The sequence below is a fragment of the Balaenoptera borealis genome (genome assembly GCF_965194805.1).
Source record: "Balaenoptera borealis genome assembly, chromosome: 4".
Taxonomy (NCBI): Eukaryota; Metazoa; Chordata; class Mammalia; order Artiodactyla; family Balaenopteridae; genus Balaenoptera; species Balaenoptera borealis.
Genome location: NC_138861.1, coordinates 36235017 through 36255747, shown reverse-complemented (window position 1 = coordinate 36255747; position 20731 = coordinate 36235017). Strand labels below are relative to the sequence as shown.

The window sequence follows — 20731 nt, the reverse complement described above, 5'->3', positions numbered from 1 at the left end:
CATTGTTACTACTATTATCTTTGAACAAACTTACCTGTTAGATCAATTAATAAAAAAAATTAAAGTTTTTATTTTACCTTCACTTACTCCTTCTTCGATGCTTTTCCTTTTTTTAATGCAGATCCAAGTTTCTGACCTATATTATTTCCTTCTCTCTAAAGAACTTAACATTTCTTGCAAGGTGGTTCTACTGGCAAAAAATTCCCTCAGTTTTTGTTTGTCTGAGATAGTATTTCTTTCTCCTTCACTTTTCAAGGATACTTTCACAGGGTATAGAATTCCAGGTTAGTGGGGTTTTGCTGTCAACATTTTAAATATTTCACTCTACTCTCTTCTTGCTTGCATGGTTTCTGAGAAGAAGTTGGATATGATTCTTATCTTGTTTCTTTATAGGTAAGGTGTTTTTCCCCTGTGGCTTCTTTCAGGATTTTTTTCTTTAACTTTTACTTTCTGTAGTTTGAAAATGATATGCCTATGTAGAGTTTGTTTGTTTGTTTGTTTTACATTTATCCTTCTTGATGTTCTCTGAGCTTCCTGGATCTGTGGTTTGGTGTCCAACATTAATTTGTGAAAATTCTCAGTCATTATTGTTTTATATATTTTTTCTATTTCTTTTTCTGGTGTGCCCATTACACCTTCTATAGTTGTCCCACAGCCTGTTCTGTCTGTTCTGTCTTTGTTCTCCTTGCCCTTCCGTTTTGGAGGTTTCTATTGAGGTAACCTCAAGCACAGAGATTTTTTCCTCAGCTGTGACCAGTTTTCTAATAAGCCCAACAAAAGCATTCTTTCTTTCTGTTACACTGTTTTTGATCTCAACATTTCTTTTTGGTTCTTTCTTAGGATTTCCATGTAGGCTTATATCGCCCATCTGTTCATGCATACTATCTATTTTATCGATTAGAGCCCTTAGAATATTAACCATAGTTGTTTTAAATTCCTGGTCTGATAATTCCAACATCCTGCCATGTCTGGTTCTGATGCTTGCTCTGTTACATCAAATTGTGTTTTTGCCTTTTAGCATGCCTTGTAATTTTTTCTTGATAGCAGAATGTGTTGTACCAGGTAAAAGGAATTGCTGTAAATAGGACCTTAAATAATGTGGCGGTAAGTTGTAGGGGGAGGGGAAGCATTCTGTAGTCCTATGATTAGGTCTCAGCCATTTAGTGAGCCTGTGCCTCTGGACTGTGAACTTCACAAGTTTTTCCAAGTTTTTTTCTCCCCGCTTAGGTGGAACAGAATGGCTAAAGTGGACTGGAGTTGGGTATTTCTTTTGCCACATGGAAAGCTAGGGTAAGCTGGAGTTGGGTACTTCCCTTCTCCCAGGTCAGTTAGGCTATGATAATACCCTGGCAGATTAGGCTCTGGTTAACTAGCTTCTCATAAGGGTAGACCTTGTTAAGAAGAATACAGTGCTCTGGAGTATTTCGAAATGGTTCCTTTTTCCCCTCCCCCTGCCGGAAGCACAAGGGGATTTTTCTCTGATATTTACTGTGGGTACCTGGTCAAGTTCCTGGGGGTAAATCTCACAATACTGTAGGGGTTGCCCTATGCCTGGGTCCTTTTAGAATTTTTCACTCTCAGACTTGTCTACATTGAGCCTCCAGCAATTTGTCAGCAATTACTGTTCAGGTATTCCAACCCTGGCACTGGTTCCTGTAGTGGCTTCCACTTGTGAGACTCTGCTCTGGTAAGTTGTGACTCTCTGAATTCACCTGCCTGTCTCTTCAATCTTGGGGGTGTCGGTTTGCCCTGTGTCCTCACCTCTCTTATGGATCTAAGAAGAGTTGTTGATTTTTCACTCTCTTCAGCTTTTTACCCGTTGTTAGGATGGAGTGGACTTTTTCAAGCCCCTTACATGCAGAACTGGAAGCCAGAAGTCAAGGTAAATTTATGCTTGGAACATTCTTCTATGATACACAGCTTATACTCTTAGAAACGGAGGGAACCAAGACTATGCTGAAATTCTAAAGCTATACATTTTTCTCAAGGCCTGAAGAAGCTCTAGTGTATTTTTTAACAATTTTATTGAGGTTCATCCACATTCCATATTTTGTTCTTTTTATTGGTGGGTAGTATTCCATTGTATGAATATATCAGATTTTGTTATCCATTCACCAACTGATGAATGTAAGGGTTCTTTCCGATTTTCGCTACTATAGATAATACTGCAGTGAACATTCACATGCAAATCTTTGTGTAGACATTTGTTTTCATTTCTCTTGAGTGGGTACCTAGGTGTGGAATTGTTAGATCCTATTGTAAATTTATGTTTAACTTTTAAAGAAACTGTCAAGGTGTTTTCCAAGGCAGCTGTGCTACTTTACATTCCCACCAGCAATGAATGAAGGTTCTGGTTTCTCCACATCCTTACCAACATTTGTCTTTGTGATTATAGCCATTGTTATGAGGAAAAAATTATAAGTTATACATTTTCTATAAGATGAAAAAATCAAATTTGATTAAAAGTAAATAAAAATTGATTTAAAAAGGTAAAGAGGGTCTGGTTTGGCGTAAAATGATGGGGCCTGGTCAACAGGGATGAGTCAAGGGAGAGGAATAGCATTTGGCAGATACTCATTATTTGTGTTATTTTATGCTGATAAACTTTAAAAAACAGGCTATCTTAAGCTAAAGTCAAATAAAGAGTTCAATAATTATTTAGCTAAATTCAAGAAAAACTCACTTTTTCACAGCGGCAGTTAAAGCATGTGGATAAGAAGTTTATCCTGCATAATTAGCTCTGATTATTCCATTGGCTGTAAATCCTTAGCCTTTCAAAGCTCTATAAGACTTTTATAAATCCCATAGGCCTGCCAGAGGCTTTAAGTAGTTTTTTGTCACCCTTCCTTTCAAGAATTATATGAGATAATCATTAATTACTAAATTATATGATTTTATAATATAGAAGTTTTATAGAAAGTAATTTTGAGGCGTTTGATGGATTATAGGGGGAAAACAGGCATTAGAATTTGTGCTAGACCACTGCATGAGGGATTTACACATTTATGTTCATCTTTTAGCCAAACTTGGTCATTTTTCTAACTGAGCTAGAAACATCTCTCATTTTCTTCAGTCTGTTTACGGAGAAGAACACCAGCAAGCTCCCATATGTTGGAGTTCGGTCAGCTGACGATTTTTTTCTTTGCAAGTTAACAATTGACAAAATAGAGCCCACAGTGCAACTTGACCTTGGCAGTTTCAGCTGGCCTTTTAATTAAGGACATTTAACATTACCCTAATTTGCTACTGTGTATCCACCTCCCTGCTTCCACTTCCTCCTCCTAGAATTGCAACCAAATTGGGCAATTTTGTTGTTGAAACTAACAATGTCAGTAACGGCCAACAAATTCTACCTTACATATTAGGTCCATAAATCTTGCGCCAACCCTGATGGAATGCCACAGGTATTTGGTTTTAAAAGTGAATTATCAAAAAAGCAAGTGTGGGTTTGCGAGCACCGCTCTTTCAGAATCAGAGAAGATCAAGTTTGGAAATATTCTTGGTCTTCTAATCATGTAGTCCACCTACTGGGTATCTGTCATTGTACCGCTCTCAGCTGTATTTGTGATTCCGTTTTCTTGTCTTAGATTAGGGGATCATATGATCTACCTACCCATCCCTGAGGTCCTTGAAACTTTGAGTTCCTTGAAATGAAGCTTCATGAACACAAAACATAATGTTGGAAAGTGAAGAAAAATAGTTTTTAACCTTTTTGGAGTACTGTGGTCTTAAATTGTATGTACACAAAAGAGGAGAATTTAGATCAAAGATTAACAACACTTAACCAAGAGTCCATGGGCACCCTGGAGGGATCCAAGAGGTATGCATTGTTGGTTTGTAGAAGTGTCTCAATGGATGTTTTTCTGAAGATAGGGCCCAGAGCTTTCATCAGGCTTTTCAAAGTGCCTCAAAAATATAAGGTATTTCAAAGAGAGAATTGCTAACCATTGGGATAGATGACAGAGTGAATCTTTTCCTGACAGATTTTTAAGAATAAGGTATTTAATGGGCTGTATATTAGGTAAAAATTATTCTATCAGTGTTAAGTTTCTTACGTGTGATAATAGTATTACAGTTATGTAAGAGAATATTTTTTTTTTTGCTAAAAGAACATTCTTAATTCCTAGGAGTACATGCTGAAGTATTTAAGGATCTACTGTTATTACACTTGTAATTTACTCTCAATAGTTCAGCAAAGAAGTACTATATACAACTATCAATAGAGAGAGACTGAGATAAAGCTCTATGTTAGCAAATGTGGCAAAATCTTAACAATTGGTGAATCTGGGCAGAGAGTAGGCAAATATTGGTTGTACAATTCCTTCAACTTTTCTATGAATTAAAAAAAAAAAAAATTAGGACTTCCCTGGTGGTCCAGCTGTTAAGACTCCACGCTCCCAATGCAGGGGGCCCAGTTCGATCCCTGGTCGGGGAACTAGTTCCCGCATGCCACAACTAAAGATCCTGCACTCCGCAACTAAGACCTGGCACAGCCAAATAAATAAATAAATATTTTAAAAAATCTTTGTGTATAATAAGGCATTCACTTATCTGCCTTAATTTCATAATTATAGGCAAGGAAGTGCTATTATCATATTTTATAGATGGCAAAAAACAAGCAGAAAAAGATTAAGAAAACCAAGCAGCAGCGTCCCAAATTACATTGGAGCCGTAACCAAGGACAGACCTAAAACCAATGTCTTCTTCCCATCTTCTCCCCACATAGCTCCAGCCCGTCCCGTAGGCAGACCCATGGCTTGTTCACACAAGCCCCTGAAATCACTGTAGTGCCCACCGTCGTGCTATCTTTTAAGTTCACGGGCAAAAGCAATCGCAGCCACTTCCTAGTCGATGTTTTGCTTGAACAGCAAAGTATGCACAGTAACAGATGGCATCTTGTGACCTTCTTAATGACAGGCTCGGCTGCCAATGTTCCCTTGTGTCCAGTCTCTGCAGGGAATTTGGAAACTCTTGCCTTACACTTGAATATTTTCTGACAAACACATTTAACCATTTATTAGACTGTTTCCTGATTTCAAATAGAGGAAAACAAAATTCCCAACTCCTGAAAGGGGCGTTGGTATTCCCTGGGTCTGGGGGCCCATCCTGGGAATCTCTGGAGTGTGCTGGCCATCATCTGGCGTATCTGTCATTTTGAGTGTGGAGAGGACCTCAGTCCCAGGCAAACCGCTTCCCAGGCTGCCTAGATTTATGGGTGGCCAACCTAAGCTTTTCTCTTTCTGTTGTTTAAAAGAAATGTCTGCGCTCCCCCCAGCCAGGCATACAAATTAGCCAGAAAACAAGCTAAATCCCGGCATTAGAAAGTCCCTCTGCTGTGACAGCCCACACCAGGAGTGAATTCGGGAGCCCCGTGGTGGGTGAGGCTTGTCCTAAGCCACTTTGCTCCCTTCCTCGGGCAGCCGCGCTGTCGAGCTCCACAGTGGGAGTGGGAAGAAGAGGAGGAGGGCAAGGATTAGGTGAGGAAGCAGCCTGCCGGCGGCCCTGCTGATCCTCTGCTCTCCTGCAGGGGCAGCTCGCCTTTGTTAACAATGGAAGGCACACAAGAGTGGCCCTAGGAGCAGCCGATATTCGATATTCATGTCGAAGCCTGAGGAGTCCTCTCCTCCCCCAGCAGAATGGACCCGAACGGCTTGCACCAGGAGTCCAGGTACAAGCCATATCAGTCTCCATCAGGCAACAGGTGTGTGTGTGGGGGGGGGGGGGGGATGGGTGGAGAAAGTGCTAGAACATTCTCAGTGCAGGTGGTAGGAGTGCAAAGTGTGGAACCTCAGGGATAAACATCTCAGGTGACAGGCACGAGATGGCGTGAATTCACACGCAGGAGGAGATAGGTAGGAATTAGGTTTCTGTTTGGCGGCGTTTCATTTGGGGGTTTCTCCTGGTAGCTGAGGCGGAGGAGGTGAGTCTTTCCCGTTGGCCCCAATTCTGGCCTTTGGAAAAGAGGATGCCTTGGAGAGGGGCGGTCCTCCTGATGCCTCTGCCTGGGAGATGCTGGCCTGGGTGTGGAGGAGCCCGGATGACGAGCTGCGAGTCTCTCCCAGGACAGCTGGGGCAGATTGCCTGGTGCGGTGGCCATCTACGCCTTCACTGTTCCGTCCCGGGGCTGGCCTGTTGCTCCTTCCCCAGGCCGACCAGCAAACCTGCAGGAAAAGTCCCTCTCTTCAGGCATCCCCTACCCCATCTGCCCCCACCTTCACTCTGGGGCCCCAGCCTCCAGAAGCAGAAAGCTTTGGAAATGCTCCCAGAGCAGCACAAGGGGGCACATCCCTGAGACGTTATGGAAACAAGGTGAACAAAGCCTGGAAGCCACAGGACACCCACAGCACGAAGAAGAGGAAGGTACCCCCCTGCCTCGGGCGCTGCGGGCACCAGCTCTTCTCCCGCTCTCTTTCCTCTCTCCCGCTCTCCCAGATCCTGTTCCCCGTCACTGGTCTACACGACTGCGTGTGTGTGTTTCAGATTTGTGCCTTCTTCAGCCTGTTACCGAGCCTGGGCGGCGGGTGGAGGAGCGCGTACGTCTAAAGCCGTGCACCAAAGGCAACAGTGCCATTTTTTTTTTTGGCCAAGCCGTGCTTGGCTTACGGGATCCTAGCTCCCCAACCAGGAATTGAACCTGGGCCCTCGACAGTGAAAGCACGGAGTCCTAACCACTGGAGCACCAGGGAATTCCCTCATTCAATTTTTAAAGTATTACAATTTTATGTGCTACTACACAGGATTTTAAAGCCTGCCATTGGAAACACAAGTTTTTGTTTTTAACATCTTTATTGGAGTATAATTGCTTTACAATGGTGTGTTAGTTTCCGCTTTATAGCAAAGTGAATCAGCTATACATATACATATATCCCCATATCTCTTCCCTCTTGCATCTCCCTCCCACCCTCCCTATCCCACCCCTCTAGGTGGTCACAAAGCACCGAGCTGATCTCCCTGTGCTATGCGGCTGCTTCCCACTAGCTATCTATTTTACATTTGGTAGTGTATATATGTCCATGCCACCCCCTCACTTTGTCCCAGCTTACCCTTCCCCCTCCCCATATCCTCAAGTCCATTCTCTAGTAGGTCTGTGTCTTTATTCCGGTCTTGCCCCTAGGTTCTTCATAACCAATTTTTTTTTTTTTTTTTTTTTTTAGATTCCATGTATATGTGTTAGCATACGGTATTTGTTTTTCTCTTTCTGACTTACTTCACTCTGTATGACAGACTCTAGGTCCATCCACCTCACTACAAATAACTCAATTTCGTTTCTTTTTATGGCTGAGTAATATTCCATTGTATATATGTGCCACATCTTCTTTATTCATTCATCTGTTGATGGGCACTTAGGTTGCTTCCATGTTCTGGCTATTGTAAATAGAGCTGCAATGAACATTTTGGTACATGACTCTTTTTGAATTACGGTTTTCTCAGGGTATATGCCCAGTAGTGGGATTGCTGGGCCGTGGAAACACAAGTTTTTGAAAGGTTGCTTCAGTAAAAACTACATTCTAATTTTTGAAAGTACTTTATGAATTCCCTTTGGGAAGACAAATTCTATGTAACAAACTGCCTCTATAAGGAAATATATTGTGGGAAAGAAAAAGTCAACCATGGAAGGTCCATAAAAACCACTGTTCAATATACAGTTAAAGGACATCTGGTTTGTACTGAGCCCTGTCCTGGGTGCTGGAGATACAGAGATGAACAAGACAGACAAGCTCCTTCACTCATGAAGCTTATGTTCTAGAAGAGGAAAGAGATAACAAGTAAACGAATACAATAATACATGGCAAATTAGGAACTAAGATGGAAATTAAAAATGGAAAGAGTGTGAAGAACTGACTTTAAATGTAGTGGCTGGGGAAAACCTCTCTGAAGAGGTGACATTCAAATTCAAACTTGAAGGATACAGCTCAGCAGAGCTGAGATCATTGCATTCCAGCAAAGAAAATGTACGTGCAAAGGTCCTGAAGTGGGAAATGGCTTAGCAGTTTCAAGTTTCTGAAAGAAGCCAATGTAACTGGAACAGAGTGATCAGACTGGACAGATAGGCAGGGTCCCATTTGTGCAAGACCTTACAGCCTTGGTAAGGAATTAGGATTTTATTGCAAGTGTGACAGGAAACAGAGAAGTGACATCATCTTATTTATGCTTTAAGATCTCCCCGTGTAAAGACATGACTTATGGGTGGTCTGGTGAGTTCTTTTTACGTTTATAAGTCTCTTGAGCTTTGGAGAAGGCTTCGCAGGAGAATAAAAGTGAGAGTGAAAGAATAGGAGAAAAAGAAGATGTTAAAAATGGACACACACACTCTTGAAGTAACATGACAAACCATATTCATGTTGCCCTATCAGAATATTATTTGGTTCTTGTAAATATTTTCCTGGATTCTGTCATCCTTGTAAAAGGCCATATACCATAAAGAGAGATCCAGGTAGCTGCTTTAGGGACTTGGAATTTGTTATGTGTGGCTAGGGAATATCCCAAGAAGATCTTACACATGCTGTCACATCTGGGCTTTGATGTGTCATTCTATAGATAACCTCTTCCCTAGTACATACTACGTCTCCTGGAAGAACAAGAATCAAAGAGCCCAGTGTACCCTTTTGCAAGGGTAAGTTGGGCTCATCCTGGAGGGACACAGGCTTGGCCTTAAGAATGAGAAGAGGGAAAGGAACAGCCCGTGAGAGCTACCCCAGCTGCCCCGCATCCCACCTTGCTCTTCATAAATTGCTTCTGCTGGAGAGAAGTTTTTTAATTAAACAAAACTTGCTAGAATCTGTCTTAGAAAGTTGAATTGTTGAACAGTTTCTGTCTGTGGTATTGCAGTTTTAGGATCCTTGATTTTAGTTTTTATTAGCGATTGCTTTGTTCTTTGAACATGAGAGATGAGCGTATGAGGCGCCAAAGAAGGGAAAAGCCACAACCATATCATTTGGAAAGAAAATTAACAGTGACGCAAAAGGAAAACCCGCCTTAGCGTAGGCAGAACAAATGAGACGGAACTCTTTGAAAGACAGTCGTGAAAAAGAATTTGAGAATGTTTTTCCTCTGATGATGTGAATCACACTTAAGAACAGCCTGTCTGATTTGCATATCTACGAATGGACACTTTTTAAAAAAAATTTTAATGACATCTCTCATCTGCTATCAATTCTTCTTCGTTCTTTTTTTAAAAAATTTATTTATTTTATTTATTTATTTATTTTTGGCTGCGTTGAGTCTTCATTGCTGCACGCGGGCTTTCTCCAGTTGCGGCGAGCGGGGGCTACTCTTGGTTGCCGTGCACGGGCTTCTCATTGCGGTTGCTTCTCTTGTTGCGGAGCATGGGCTCTAGGTGCACGGGCTTCAGTAGTCGTGGCTCGCGGGCTCTAGAGCGCAGGCTCAGTAGTTGTGGCGCATGTGCTCCGCGGCATGTGGGATCTTCCCGGACCAGGGCTCGAACCCGTGTCCCCTGCATTGGCAGGCGATTCTTAACCACTGCGCCACCAGGGAAGTCCCAATGGACACATTTCTACAAAGAGACAGTCAACAGACCAATGTCCACTAGTGGTGAGCAAATTTATCCAGTGGGCTTGTACTGACAATCTGATCCTTGGCTTCGCGTTTTAATTCCCTTCATTAGAAGCTTCTAGCACAAAGTTGATCATCCAAAAATTGGACATGGACATTGAAAAGAAGCACAAAGGGAAGTTATCCTCTGGCCAAATTAAATAATTCTACTCTGACATACTGTTACCTCTTAATGAAGAGTGTAGTCATCAGTTAAATTAAAATGACCGTTTGAGGAAAGTGAAAAAGGCAACATGGGCGAGGTCCATTAGTAAGTCATCATTATGAATACAACATTTATGTCCTTTCTACCTTTCCTCTACCAATACTTTACCATAAAGACAGGAGAGGAGATATAGGAAAACAAAGCAATACCTATGGTACAGTGGTAAGTAATTTAATTTCCCCTACCCTAGTTCAGACTTGTCTCCGGGCTATTTAGTGTGTTTCAGTTTCATGTTTATTACTGCAAACGGGGAAAGAAAGTCTTTCCTGACTTTAACAATAGCACAGATGGTTAGCTGTCCTGTCTCTTGCCTCAACAAACCATAGAGGGACACATAAAACCCATTTCAAATGCACTATTCCCATAAAGTTCAATTTTATGAGGAAAGCCAGCAGAATAGTGATGGTCCATTATTTAGGAGAACCCCATGAGGCTGCAGGATGGTCCTGACACCATCCACCCTCCTCCCACAACACATGGGTACATATTGAACAACAAATACAACAAAAAGTATTAACAGAATATTTTATAAGGTGCTTTAAAAATCCTAATTTGAGATAATCTTTAGTCTTATTAAACCTTCAAAGATTGAACCCTGAGAGGTGGAAATTATATGAGAAAAACCTATTGTGTTTCTTCCCCCAAAATCAGAGTGTGTGGCAGGAGGGCCAGCTGTCCCCTTCCACAGTGTGCAGTTGTTACTGGGAAGAGTCTAACCAGCCCAGGAATCTAAACTCTGTGGCATGTAGGTGGGGCCTTGTGACTGCTTCTCCCACTGGAATGTGAGCATATGAGATGCGAGTCATGTCCAGGCTGAAATGGTGAAAAAGCAGGGGTGCCTTCCCTACCCTTTATCCCTTCCCGCCAGATGGAGAGAAAGGACTCTGGGGCCCCAGGGGATGTGGAACCCCAAGATGAAGGAAGTCTGTGTCCTTAGATCACCCTGTGGAAGGTCTGTCTGCAAAACACCCTCCTGGGCCTTTAGATGAAGAAAAAAACTGTGTTTTAATGTGTTAACCAACTGGAATGTGGAGGTTTATCTATTATAGCAGCTAGTGTTATCCTGATTTAACTAAAACGGGGTGGAGGTGGGTATAGATTAGTAAATGGAGTTTCCTAGCTGGTGGTTTATAACGGTTTGTTTTTTCTTCCCAGTTCTTTGCTGTACCCAGTAAAGCTCAGATTCCATTACCTAGAGCTCCAAGCTCTGGCAGAAGGTACATTCTGGGACTAACATGGAGGAGGAAGTTTTTTTGCCCCGGAATAACTTATTTTTAAGAGCGACAGATCCAGAGTGGAACGTGCTCATTTGCTTGCTAGAGACGCCTTGCCTTTAGTAGGCAAATAGAAACCATCTGGATGACAATCAAGAACATAAAAGTTATCAAGACAGCAAACTTGGCCAAAGGGCTGTGCTCAGAACTGATCATGTTGCACTTAGCTTTAACATCTGTGGTCTCTTGGAGACCAGCCCTGCGGGCAAAGCAGTTTGGCAATGACATCCTAAAGAGAGCAAGTACAAGTTATAAGTTTATGGGTTTATAAGTCACAGACTATGGACTTACCAGGGCTTTTCACTCACCCTTTCATTTGATTTCTTAAACTTCGACGCTTCTTCTCTTCCTCTCTTTCCACTCTCCCAACCGTAAAATCTCATTAAATCAACCCAAGTTGGACTTTCTCATTGTCTTTAGTAATTTGTTTGGTCCCTGATTTGTCATAAAAGGGTAAAATGTTCAACTTTTGTACATGAAAATCTCAAACATTAAGTTCAAAATTGTTTTCACAGGATTTCTGAGACTTTCGCTAGAGAGTTGTTTTCAAATTAAGTGCTATGGGGCTTCCCTGGTGGCGCAGTGGTTAAGAATCTGCCTGCCAATACAGGGGACACGGGTTCGAGCCCTGGTCTGGGAAGATCCCACATGCTGCGGAGCAACTAGGCCCGTGAGCCACAACTACTGAGCCTGCGCGTCTGGAGCCTGTGCTCCGCAACGGGAGAGGCCACGACAGTGAGAGGCCCGCGCACCGCGATGAAGAGTGGCCCCCACTCGCCGCAACTGGAGAAAGCCCTCACACGGAAACGAAGACCCAACACACCCAAAAATAAATAAATAAATAAATAAATAAGTTTATTTTTTAAAAAAAGTGCTATGAATGGAATAGGAAATATTACGGTAATTATGTTGGTTTCCCAGGAAAACTTAGAACTTAGTAGCAACGGGGTAACTTGGAGATTCACAGATGCTGTGTCTATCTTTCAAAACATATCTGTAGTTCAGTTTCCCTGAATCCAGATATGACACTCGTTTTAGTCAAGCAGTTGGCTTGGCAGGAAGCACAGTCATCAATTTCTAGAGGGCAACACATGGTGGCCATTGTTTTAGGGCCTCTGATTGGGGGGAGGAGGGTCTCCGAGCTCCGGGGACCTGGAATGTGTGTGTGAGGTAAGGATAGAGGGGAATTATCTCAGCCTAAAGGGTTCTAAAATGCTCCTGGACATGTATTCTGCCCACAGACTAGCCCTAATAACTCCTGAGATGACAGCTGGTGGCCCACCCTGTATCTTTCTTCTCCTAACCTGCAGCAGCAATTGAATCACTAGAGGGTATTAATTTTTAAATGTACATTTCTAAGCCCAACCCCAGTAATTATTTTTCCAATAGGTTTGGGGCAGAAGGTCTGAGGCAGGTAGTCAGTGGGCCAGTTTCCTGACTTCTATGGGAATCATTTCTTTGCTTCTCCTTATATTTTTTATTACCCAGGCAGATATACCCAACACTATAGTTTGGCTTAGACTGTTTTTTTTTTTTTAATTTTACGTAAATGGAATAATACAATATGTATTGCATCTGGCTCAAAATGCTCAATATAATGTTTGTGTCATTACAAGGTGTAACCATAGTTTGTTCATTTACACTGGCATTGTATGATCACAGCACTGTCTGTGCATTCTGATGCATTCTATGCATTCTGATGAATAGTACATATTGTACATTTGGCTTGTTTTCAGTTTTTTGGCTATTATGAAAAATGCTGCTATGAACGTACTTGTACATGTCTCTTGGTGCACGTGTGACAATGCATTTCAGCTGCGTATATACTTAGAACTGCTAAGTCCTAGGAAATTTATAGCATCAACTTTAGAAAACAAGACCAAACTGTTTTTCTAAAGAAAACAATTCAATGCACATTCCCACCAGATGTACATGAGAGACCTCATTGTTCTACACCCTCACCAGCACTTAGTATTAATGGTGTTTTTAATTTTAACCTTTCTGGAAGATGACATGAGTAAGCTCATTGTGGTTTTAATTTACATTTCCTGATTACTAATGTGGTTAAGGACCTTTTGATAAGTTTATTGGTCACTTGGATATCTTGGTTTATGAACTTCATTTCAAAGTCTCTGTTCCATTTTTCTAGTGGATTGTCTTTTTCCTACTAATTTGTAGGAGTTTTTTATATGTATCATAGTTATGAGCCTTTGGTCAGTCGCTGAATTGAAAATCTTTTCTTCCTCTCTGTAGCTCGCCTTTTCATACTTGTAAGGGTGTGTTTTGTTAAAGAGAACTACTTAATTTTAAGATAGTCCCATTTACTTCACTTTTTCTTTGTGGTTAGTGCTTTTTGTGTCTGTTTAAGAAATCTTTGCCAACCTCAAGATCAACAAGCTATTCTCTATGTCGTCATCTAATGGATTTGCTGTTTTGCCTTTCACACTTAGGCCTCTAATTCATCTGGAATTAATCTACCTGGGATTGCAAACACGACTTTTCTCTACTGTTCTGCTACCTTTCTCATAAATAAGTGCCCATATATGCATGGTTTTGTTTCTGGGCTCTTTATTCTGTTCCATTGGTCTATTTGTTATCTTTGTGCCACAATGCCATCCTGCCTTAATTACTGAGGCTTTATAGTAAATTTTGTTGTCTGTAGAGCAAACCCTCTTACTTTGTTCTTTTTTGAGAGTCTCCTGTCTATTCCCTGGCCTTGAATCATCTTGTCAAGTTCCACAAAAACACCTATTGGAATTGCATAAATCAATTTGGGGAGAAATAATATTTTTATAATATTTAGTCTTCTAATCCATGAACATGGTTTATCTCTCCATTGACTTAGATCTTTATTTTCTCTCACTAATGTCTTATAGTTTTCTGTGTGGAGATCTTACACATCTTTGATTATCTTTATTCTTAAAAACTTGACATATTTTAGCAAAGTGGCATTTTTTTAAAATTTCATTTTAAAAATTGCATCTGGCTCAAATTAATTAATCTACCTGGGATTGCAAACACGACCTTTCTCCACTGTTCTGAGTGTTTTCACTGGTAAGTGAAAATTTGGTCTGGTAAGTACTAATTTTCTTTTATATTTCCTGTTTTTAAACATTCATGAAAATTTTGTATCATGCTCCTCCCTTTATTATAAAAATTTTTACTTTCCTTTATTATAAAAATGTTTCTGCTCTCCATTCTACCTGTGTTATAGGCATACCTACTTTTATTGGACGTGGCTTTATTGTGCTTTGCAGGTACTGTGTGTTTTACAAATTGAAGGTTTGTGGCAACCCTGTGTTCTCAGATGATGGTTAGCATTGTTTTTAGCAACCAAGTATTTTTAAATTAAGGCATGAACATTGTTTTTTAGACATAATGCTATTGCCCACTTAACAATATAGTGTATACATAACTTTTATATGTACTGGGAAAACAAAAAATTTGTGTGACTTGCTTTATTGGGTTACTCACTTTATTAGACCAAACTGCTATATCTCCGAGATCCGCCTGTACTTTTCTATTGCTGCTGTAACAAACTAATGCTCCCTATTTGTCCCGTGGCCTTTTAGTAAGCCCTGGCACAGCGCCTCTTCATTTCAGAAGCATGATCCAACATGCTGCTGCTTTTTCATTCAGGGATTTGTTCTATAAGTACCAATGCAGAAGGGAAAATCATTGCTTTTCAAAGAATTTGGGACTCTTCTGACAGGCCCAGTCAGAACTCTCCCAGTTTTCATATTTTCTGGGTTTGTATACCTCAGAGAGTCCAAGGTTGAGATAGGGAAGCAAGCATTGCCTTGAAGATTCCCCTACTGGCCTAGAGGTGCCTCAAAATTCACAGAATTAGCAAAGGGACTTCCAAAGTTAACTGAGGTGTCAACATACTCGAGAGCTATTAAAAATGCAGCGACTGTGTAGTTCACTGGAATACACCAGACGAGGCATCCAATTGCAAAGTACTTCTGAGACATTTTGGCTTTAAGCATTGTTGTGATAATTTGGAAAGCCCTGGAAGGCAAAATAACTAGTATTTGTTAGGGTATTATTTGAATTATTCCTCACATCTCAAGTTGGAGCCAATAATCCAATTGATTTTCAAATAGATTTCCAGAATTTGGACAAGATATTTGACAACCTACAGAGGGAAATATTGCATTACGAATCCTCATCTTTTCCACATCCTCACTTAATGCTTTCTGTCTCAAACTCACTGAGTTGCTCACAGCTGTCAGATAACACCTGGGATTAAGTGCTCGCTGCCTTTGTGCACTCTCTCCTCCAGGCAGCCCTCCTTTCTCTCCCCACCTCCTAAACCAGCTCAGAGGAAAGCTGCTTTACAGAGCTCTTTCCAGAAACACAATACCCCGTCCCCGCCCCACCCCCCCACCCCCCACCCCCCCACCCCCTCCCACCCCACCCCCCACCCCCGCCACAGACACTGATAAAATCTCCTTCCCCTGTGCTGGTTACTTATTTCTGTGGTTTCAGTTACCATATGAAACTGAAATTAATGTTTTCTGTGGGCCGGTCATAGGGCTTGGTTTATAGTAAACACTCAGAATATGTCTTTCGGGCCCCCAACACTTGAATTCATCCAGAGACAATTCATGGTGGAGGGCAGAGGAGGATTTAGTCCTGCTCCGAGGGAATTTTTCAATTCCCCAAAGTGGAAAAACTAGACAAGAAACAAAGTGAAATTCTCAAAAGCACCTCTTTGCTGAGCAGAGAAGACAAAATATCTACATCTTAACTGAATACTCATATTTTAACTTTTCAAGAGTAAAGGTAGTTGTGCATAATTTTAGGAGTACTAAATAGAGAATACAAACATAATTTCAGCTGGTAACTGACATTTAGCTCTTCCTCCCCCTGACATTTACCCAGGAAAATATACAGCGCGGAAGTCTACAAAGTGTCTCAGGGTTGACAATACCCTCCTCCTTCTAACAGCATTCTCATCCAGTTACAGTGACATCGCTGTAACTTGTGAATCACAAAGGAATCTTACTGGTTACACTCAGGCCAGTGCTGTCCTGCTTGAAGTTGGCCGCACGTGGAATCATCCAGCTGCTTTTTCCGGTAACTGCCCGCATATGTTGTTACAGACGAATCTGACCACCTTGTTTCATTCTGCCAAGATGCTCCAGCCTTCAGTCGGATCAGATCAAACTCTTGAGAAGTAAGAGGGCTAAAGGGCAGAAGAATTTGTGGAGTCAAGTAGAAGAAGTGTGACATGGCCTGCTCGGAAGGACGACTTTTCAAGCCCTCTGCGTAAGGAAGAATTAATTTCCTTTTTGTAGCAAGAACTAATTGACCCGCCTCACCAAACTCTTGTGACTCTGACAGTTCACAGAATGCAGAAGCTGAACTCTCTTAAAGTTGCCAAGCAACAGGTCACACAATTCCACAAATACCACCTTCCATCCCCCCAAATTTCAACTAGCAAAATTAGAAGTTATATAACTTTCTGGCTTTTGCTCTAAGCGATAAACTGCTACAAATTATGGCAAGAAAGCAGGTGGCCACTGCTTTTATAAATAAAAGAGTGAGTCCTAATCACGGTGGTTTAAGACGTGGAACAAGAGGACAGTGGCAAGCATTCATTTCCTCTAAAGACTGGCCTCCAAGGGTCTGGAGGCAAACGTGCCCCTCTTGTGATGTCAATGATAGCAGGTGACTCAAACGGCTTCTTGCGTGTCATACAGCAATGATGCTGAAACTGGCAGCATGCGGAAGTCGCCCCAGGAGCTGGGAAAATCAGCACCACAGCCCGTAGATTCTGATTTACTTGGCCTGGAGTAGGGCCCAGGCTCTGGTAATTTTCAAAAGCTTATTTCTGGAAGGTTCTAAAGAGCAGCCAGGGTTAAGAATTAAGGTCACTGAAACACCACCGTGAACCTTTTTTAGGATCTTCTGTTCACCTGATTTCCTCTATCCTTCACTAATAATTACTCTAAACCTGGTTAATACGCTTGCCTCTCCTCCACACAATTGTTATTCATTGGCAAATCGAAACAGATCTTTCTATTTTTGTCCTTTCTCTGATCAACTCTTTTTTCTTTTAATTAATTTTTATTGGAGTATAGTTGCTTTACAATGTTGGGCAGAAGTTCTCAACCCTCTGTGTTCATTCATGTAACCTGTGGGATTCTTTATAGAAACACATGTCCTGCCGCACCTTGATCGGCAACTCCGTGAGTGGATCCATCATCAGCATTAAAAAAAGAGTCTCCAGGACTTCCCTGGCGGTCCAGTGGTTAAGACTCCGCGCTTCCAATGCAGGGGGCGTGGGTTTGATCCCTGGTTGGGGAACTGAGATCCCACATGCCGCGTGGTGTGGCCAAAAAATTAAAAAAAAAAAAGATTCTCCATAGGTGGCTGGATCAGCACCCATGGGGCACCTTAAACATGCAGAGGACTTGCCCTCCCTTCACAGACTATAGGTCTGAGGAAAAGCCCCAGAATCAACATATTTCTATGGTTACATGAGGCAGTCTATCTTTCAATGCTGGGAATACGAGCTGAATTTAAACAGTCTTTTATTTTATTTTATTTTTGAGATTATATTCTTTTTTTTAATTAATTAATTTATTCTTGGCCGCATTGGGTCTTCATTGCTGCGAGTGGGCTTTCACCAGTTGCGGCGAGTGGGGCTAGTCTTCATTGCGGTGCGTGGGCTTCTCACTGCGGTGGCGTCTCTTGTTGCAGAGCACAGGCTCTAGGCAGAAGGGCTTCAGTAGTTGTGGCTCGCGGGCTCTAGAGCACAGGCTCAGTAGTTGTGGCGCACAGGCTTAGTTGCTCTGCGGCATGTGGGATCTTCCCGGACCAGGGCTCGAACCGGTGTCCCCTGCATTGGCAGGCAGATTCTCAACCACTGCGCCACCAGGGAAGTCCCTAAACAGTCCTTTAAAGTGAGGCTGACACACTACAGGGTATGCTTCTTTGAGAGTAAAATTACTTGCTAATACTTGTTAGTATTTAGAAGTAGAAGTATCTTTCCTTAAAAGTTTGAAATTTGGGACATAAGCACATTTGCCCTAGAAGGATTAGGCCGATGTTAGCAGAGCTGGCTGCTTTTTCTCAGGGAGTTGGAGGTTCCTTCGAGAAATGCAGATGAGAGAAGAAGATGGAGATAAAGAGTGAAGGAGGGGAACGGAAACAAGGCTGCCCAACTCTTTTCAACGCACCCAGTGTCAAGTGGCAACTGCTTCGATGCTTAAACCTTTAGCCATTCCAGCAAAAATGGTGGTTTAAAAATCTCTGCTGGCAATAAATATTGTTTCGAGGCAAGAAAATAAATAGAACAGATTGTGAAAGATTATTTGTAGAAAACATTTTAAAATTTTCTTCTTAGATTGTGTGGCTGTCTATAGGCAATTGTGTAATGAAATAAACTCTAAAAAATAAATTAGGGTGTAAATATACCTTATTATTGCATTCCTATCCTTTAGTTTTATTTATTTCTTTTCTTCTCCCAAAATCAAGTACGATATCATTTTAACAATTATAACCTCAAGAACCAAGAGTAGTGAAACTTAACAATTTGAGTGAAAATGTCTAATATTGGTTTAGATGAGATTATAGCTTAGTTCATCAGTCTATTAGATGTTGAACAAGTCTGTTAAGAATAAGTTGGACTTCAAATTAGAAAATAAGTAGAACAGACTAACTGAATTTATTATCCTAAGTATTTAGTCTAAAAAAAGTTATTATAAAATAGTTATAGTTATTATAAAATATTGGCTATATGCCCCATGTTGTACAATATATCCTTGTAGCTTATTTTATAGCTAATAGTTTGTACCTTTTAATCCCCACCCCTATCTTGACCCTCCCCCTTCCCTCTCCCCACTGGTAACCACTAGTTTGTTTTCTGTAGCTGTGAGTCTGTTTCTGTTTTGCTATATTCACTAGTTTGTTGTATTTTTTGGATATAAGTGATATCTTATTCCACATATAAGTGATAATGCAGTATTTGTCTTTCTCTGTCTGACTTATTTCACTTAGCATAATAATATACTCCAAGTCCCTCCACGTTGTTGCAAATGGCAAAATTTCATTCTTTTTTCTAGCTGAGTAGTATTCCATTCTAGATATATACCACATCTTCTTTATCCATTCATCTGTTGATGGACACTTAGGTCTGACAACCCAGTTTTAAATATGTGAGTGAAAGACTTGAAAAAGCACTTTTAGAAAAGTTACCTAAATGGCCAATAAACAGGAAAAGGTGCTCAGCACCGTCAGTCACCAGGGACAGGCCAGAATGAGATGGCACCAGGCCCCCCCCACGCCCCCCCAACCCCACCGCCGAATGGCTAAAAATTACAGGTTGTGGCGAGATGGCACTCCTGCTGATGAGTAAAATCTACAATCACTTTGGAAAATTGTTTGCCGGTGTCTATTGAAGCTAAACATGCAAACATCCTATGACCCAGGGTGCCCCTCCTGGTATATACCCAACAGAAACGAGGGGCTACGCACACCAAAAAGTTGTATGAGAATATTCATCATGATCTAAACGGAAACCTACCATTGTCTGTCCGTAGTGGGATGGACAAACTGCATGTCATACAACAGAGTACTGCACAGCGGTGCAAAATGGCAAGCTACTGACCGCTCAATACGGGTCAGTCTCTCAGGATACGATGTGGAGCGCAAGAGGCCAGACCCCAAAGCACGCACCCCAGGCTTCCATTTATGTATTCGGGTAATACTGGTGATGAGGCAGAACTAGTCTGTGTCATAGAGATCAGGGCAGTAATTACCTTCGGGGCTTGGCATGAAGTGGAAGGGGCCCAAGGAGCCACCAGGTCACCGGAACTATTTCACACCTTGATCTGGGGGGTGGTTCCACAGATGTGGCGGGTTGTATTGTACAAAGACGGCCGCGTCAATTTCTCCCTTCCCACAAGGTTTTCACAACGTGGACTTGAGGCTCCTATTGAGGTGCGAGGTGGATAATCCCTCCCTTTGAACGAGAGCAGACCTTTGTGATCCCTCGATCAATAGAGAGAGGACCACGGAAAGACTCTGTGCGCGCTTCCGCCTGGACCCTCCAGCGGGGAACCCAGCCGCTGTGCCCTGACGAAGCCCAAGCCACCCCAAGGAGGGACCACGTGGAGAGGCCACGGGGAGGGGTTCCGGCCGCGGCTCAGCGGAGGCCCAGCCAGCATCAGCCGAGAGACCTGAGGACGGCTGCTCCAGGGGAGCGCATCCAAGCCTTCGGTGCATCGCAGCCCCCGCTCCTCACAGACGCCCTGGAGCCGGGGCGAGCTGTCCCCGCCCACCCGGCCGGCTCCTGACCCGCAGAGCCCTCACACCACGAAGGGGCTTCGTCCACTGCTTCTGGCGGCTGGTGAGGCAGCGCTGGTGACGGGACCGAGTGCACACACAGAGAGTAAGTGAAATGTGCACTCGGGGTCTGTGCACTTAGCTCTGTGTAGGCTACAGCTCAACTTTTTAAAAAGAACCATCCAAACCCTCCTGAAGAAGAAAAAGAAGACAGTGGGGCTTACCCACCAGTTGAAAGGCTATTTGTAAAACTACAATCAACGGTGAAGTGTGGTGACTTCCCTGGCAGTCCAGTGGTTAGGACTCGGCACTTGCACTGCAAGGGGCATGGCTTCCATCCCTGGGCGGAGAGCTAAGATCCCACATGCTGCGCAGTGCAGCC

General features: G+C 42.3%; 1 protein-coding gene across 1 annotated transcript in view; it reads right to left on the bottom strand.

Moving 5' to 3' along the window:
• The window catches only part of LOC309628520 (uncharacterized protein C4orf51 homolog), a 45748-nt gene extending 25478 nt beyond the window's left edge, over positions 1 to 20270 (bottom strand). Inside the window, exons 1-2 of the mRNA XM_082391610.1 lie at positions 16064 to 20270; positions 11110 to 11281 (exon numbers count right to left, since the gene is read on the bottom strand). Coding sequence (XP_082247736.1) covers positions 11110 to 11281; positions 16064 to 16290 — 399 coding nt within the window. The 5' untranslated portion in view covers positions 16291 to 20270. The remainder of the gene's footprint in view (positions 1 to 11109; positions 11282 to 16063) is intronic.
• Positions 20271 to 20731: the final 461 nt, after the last annotated feature.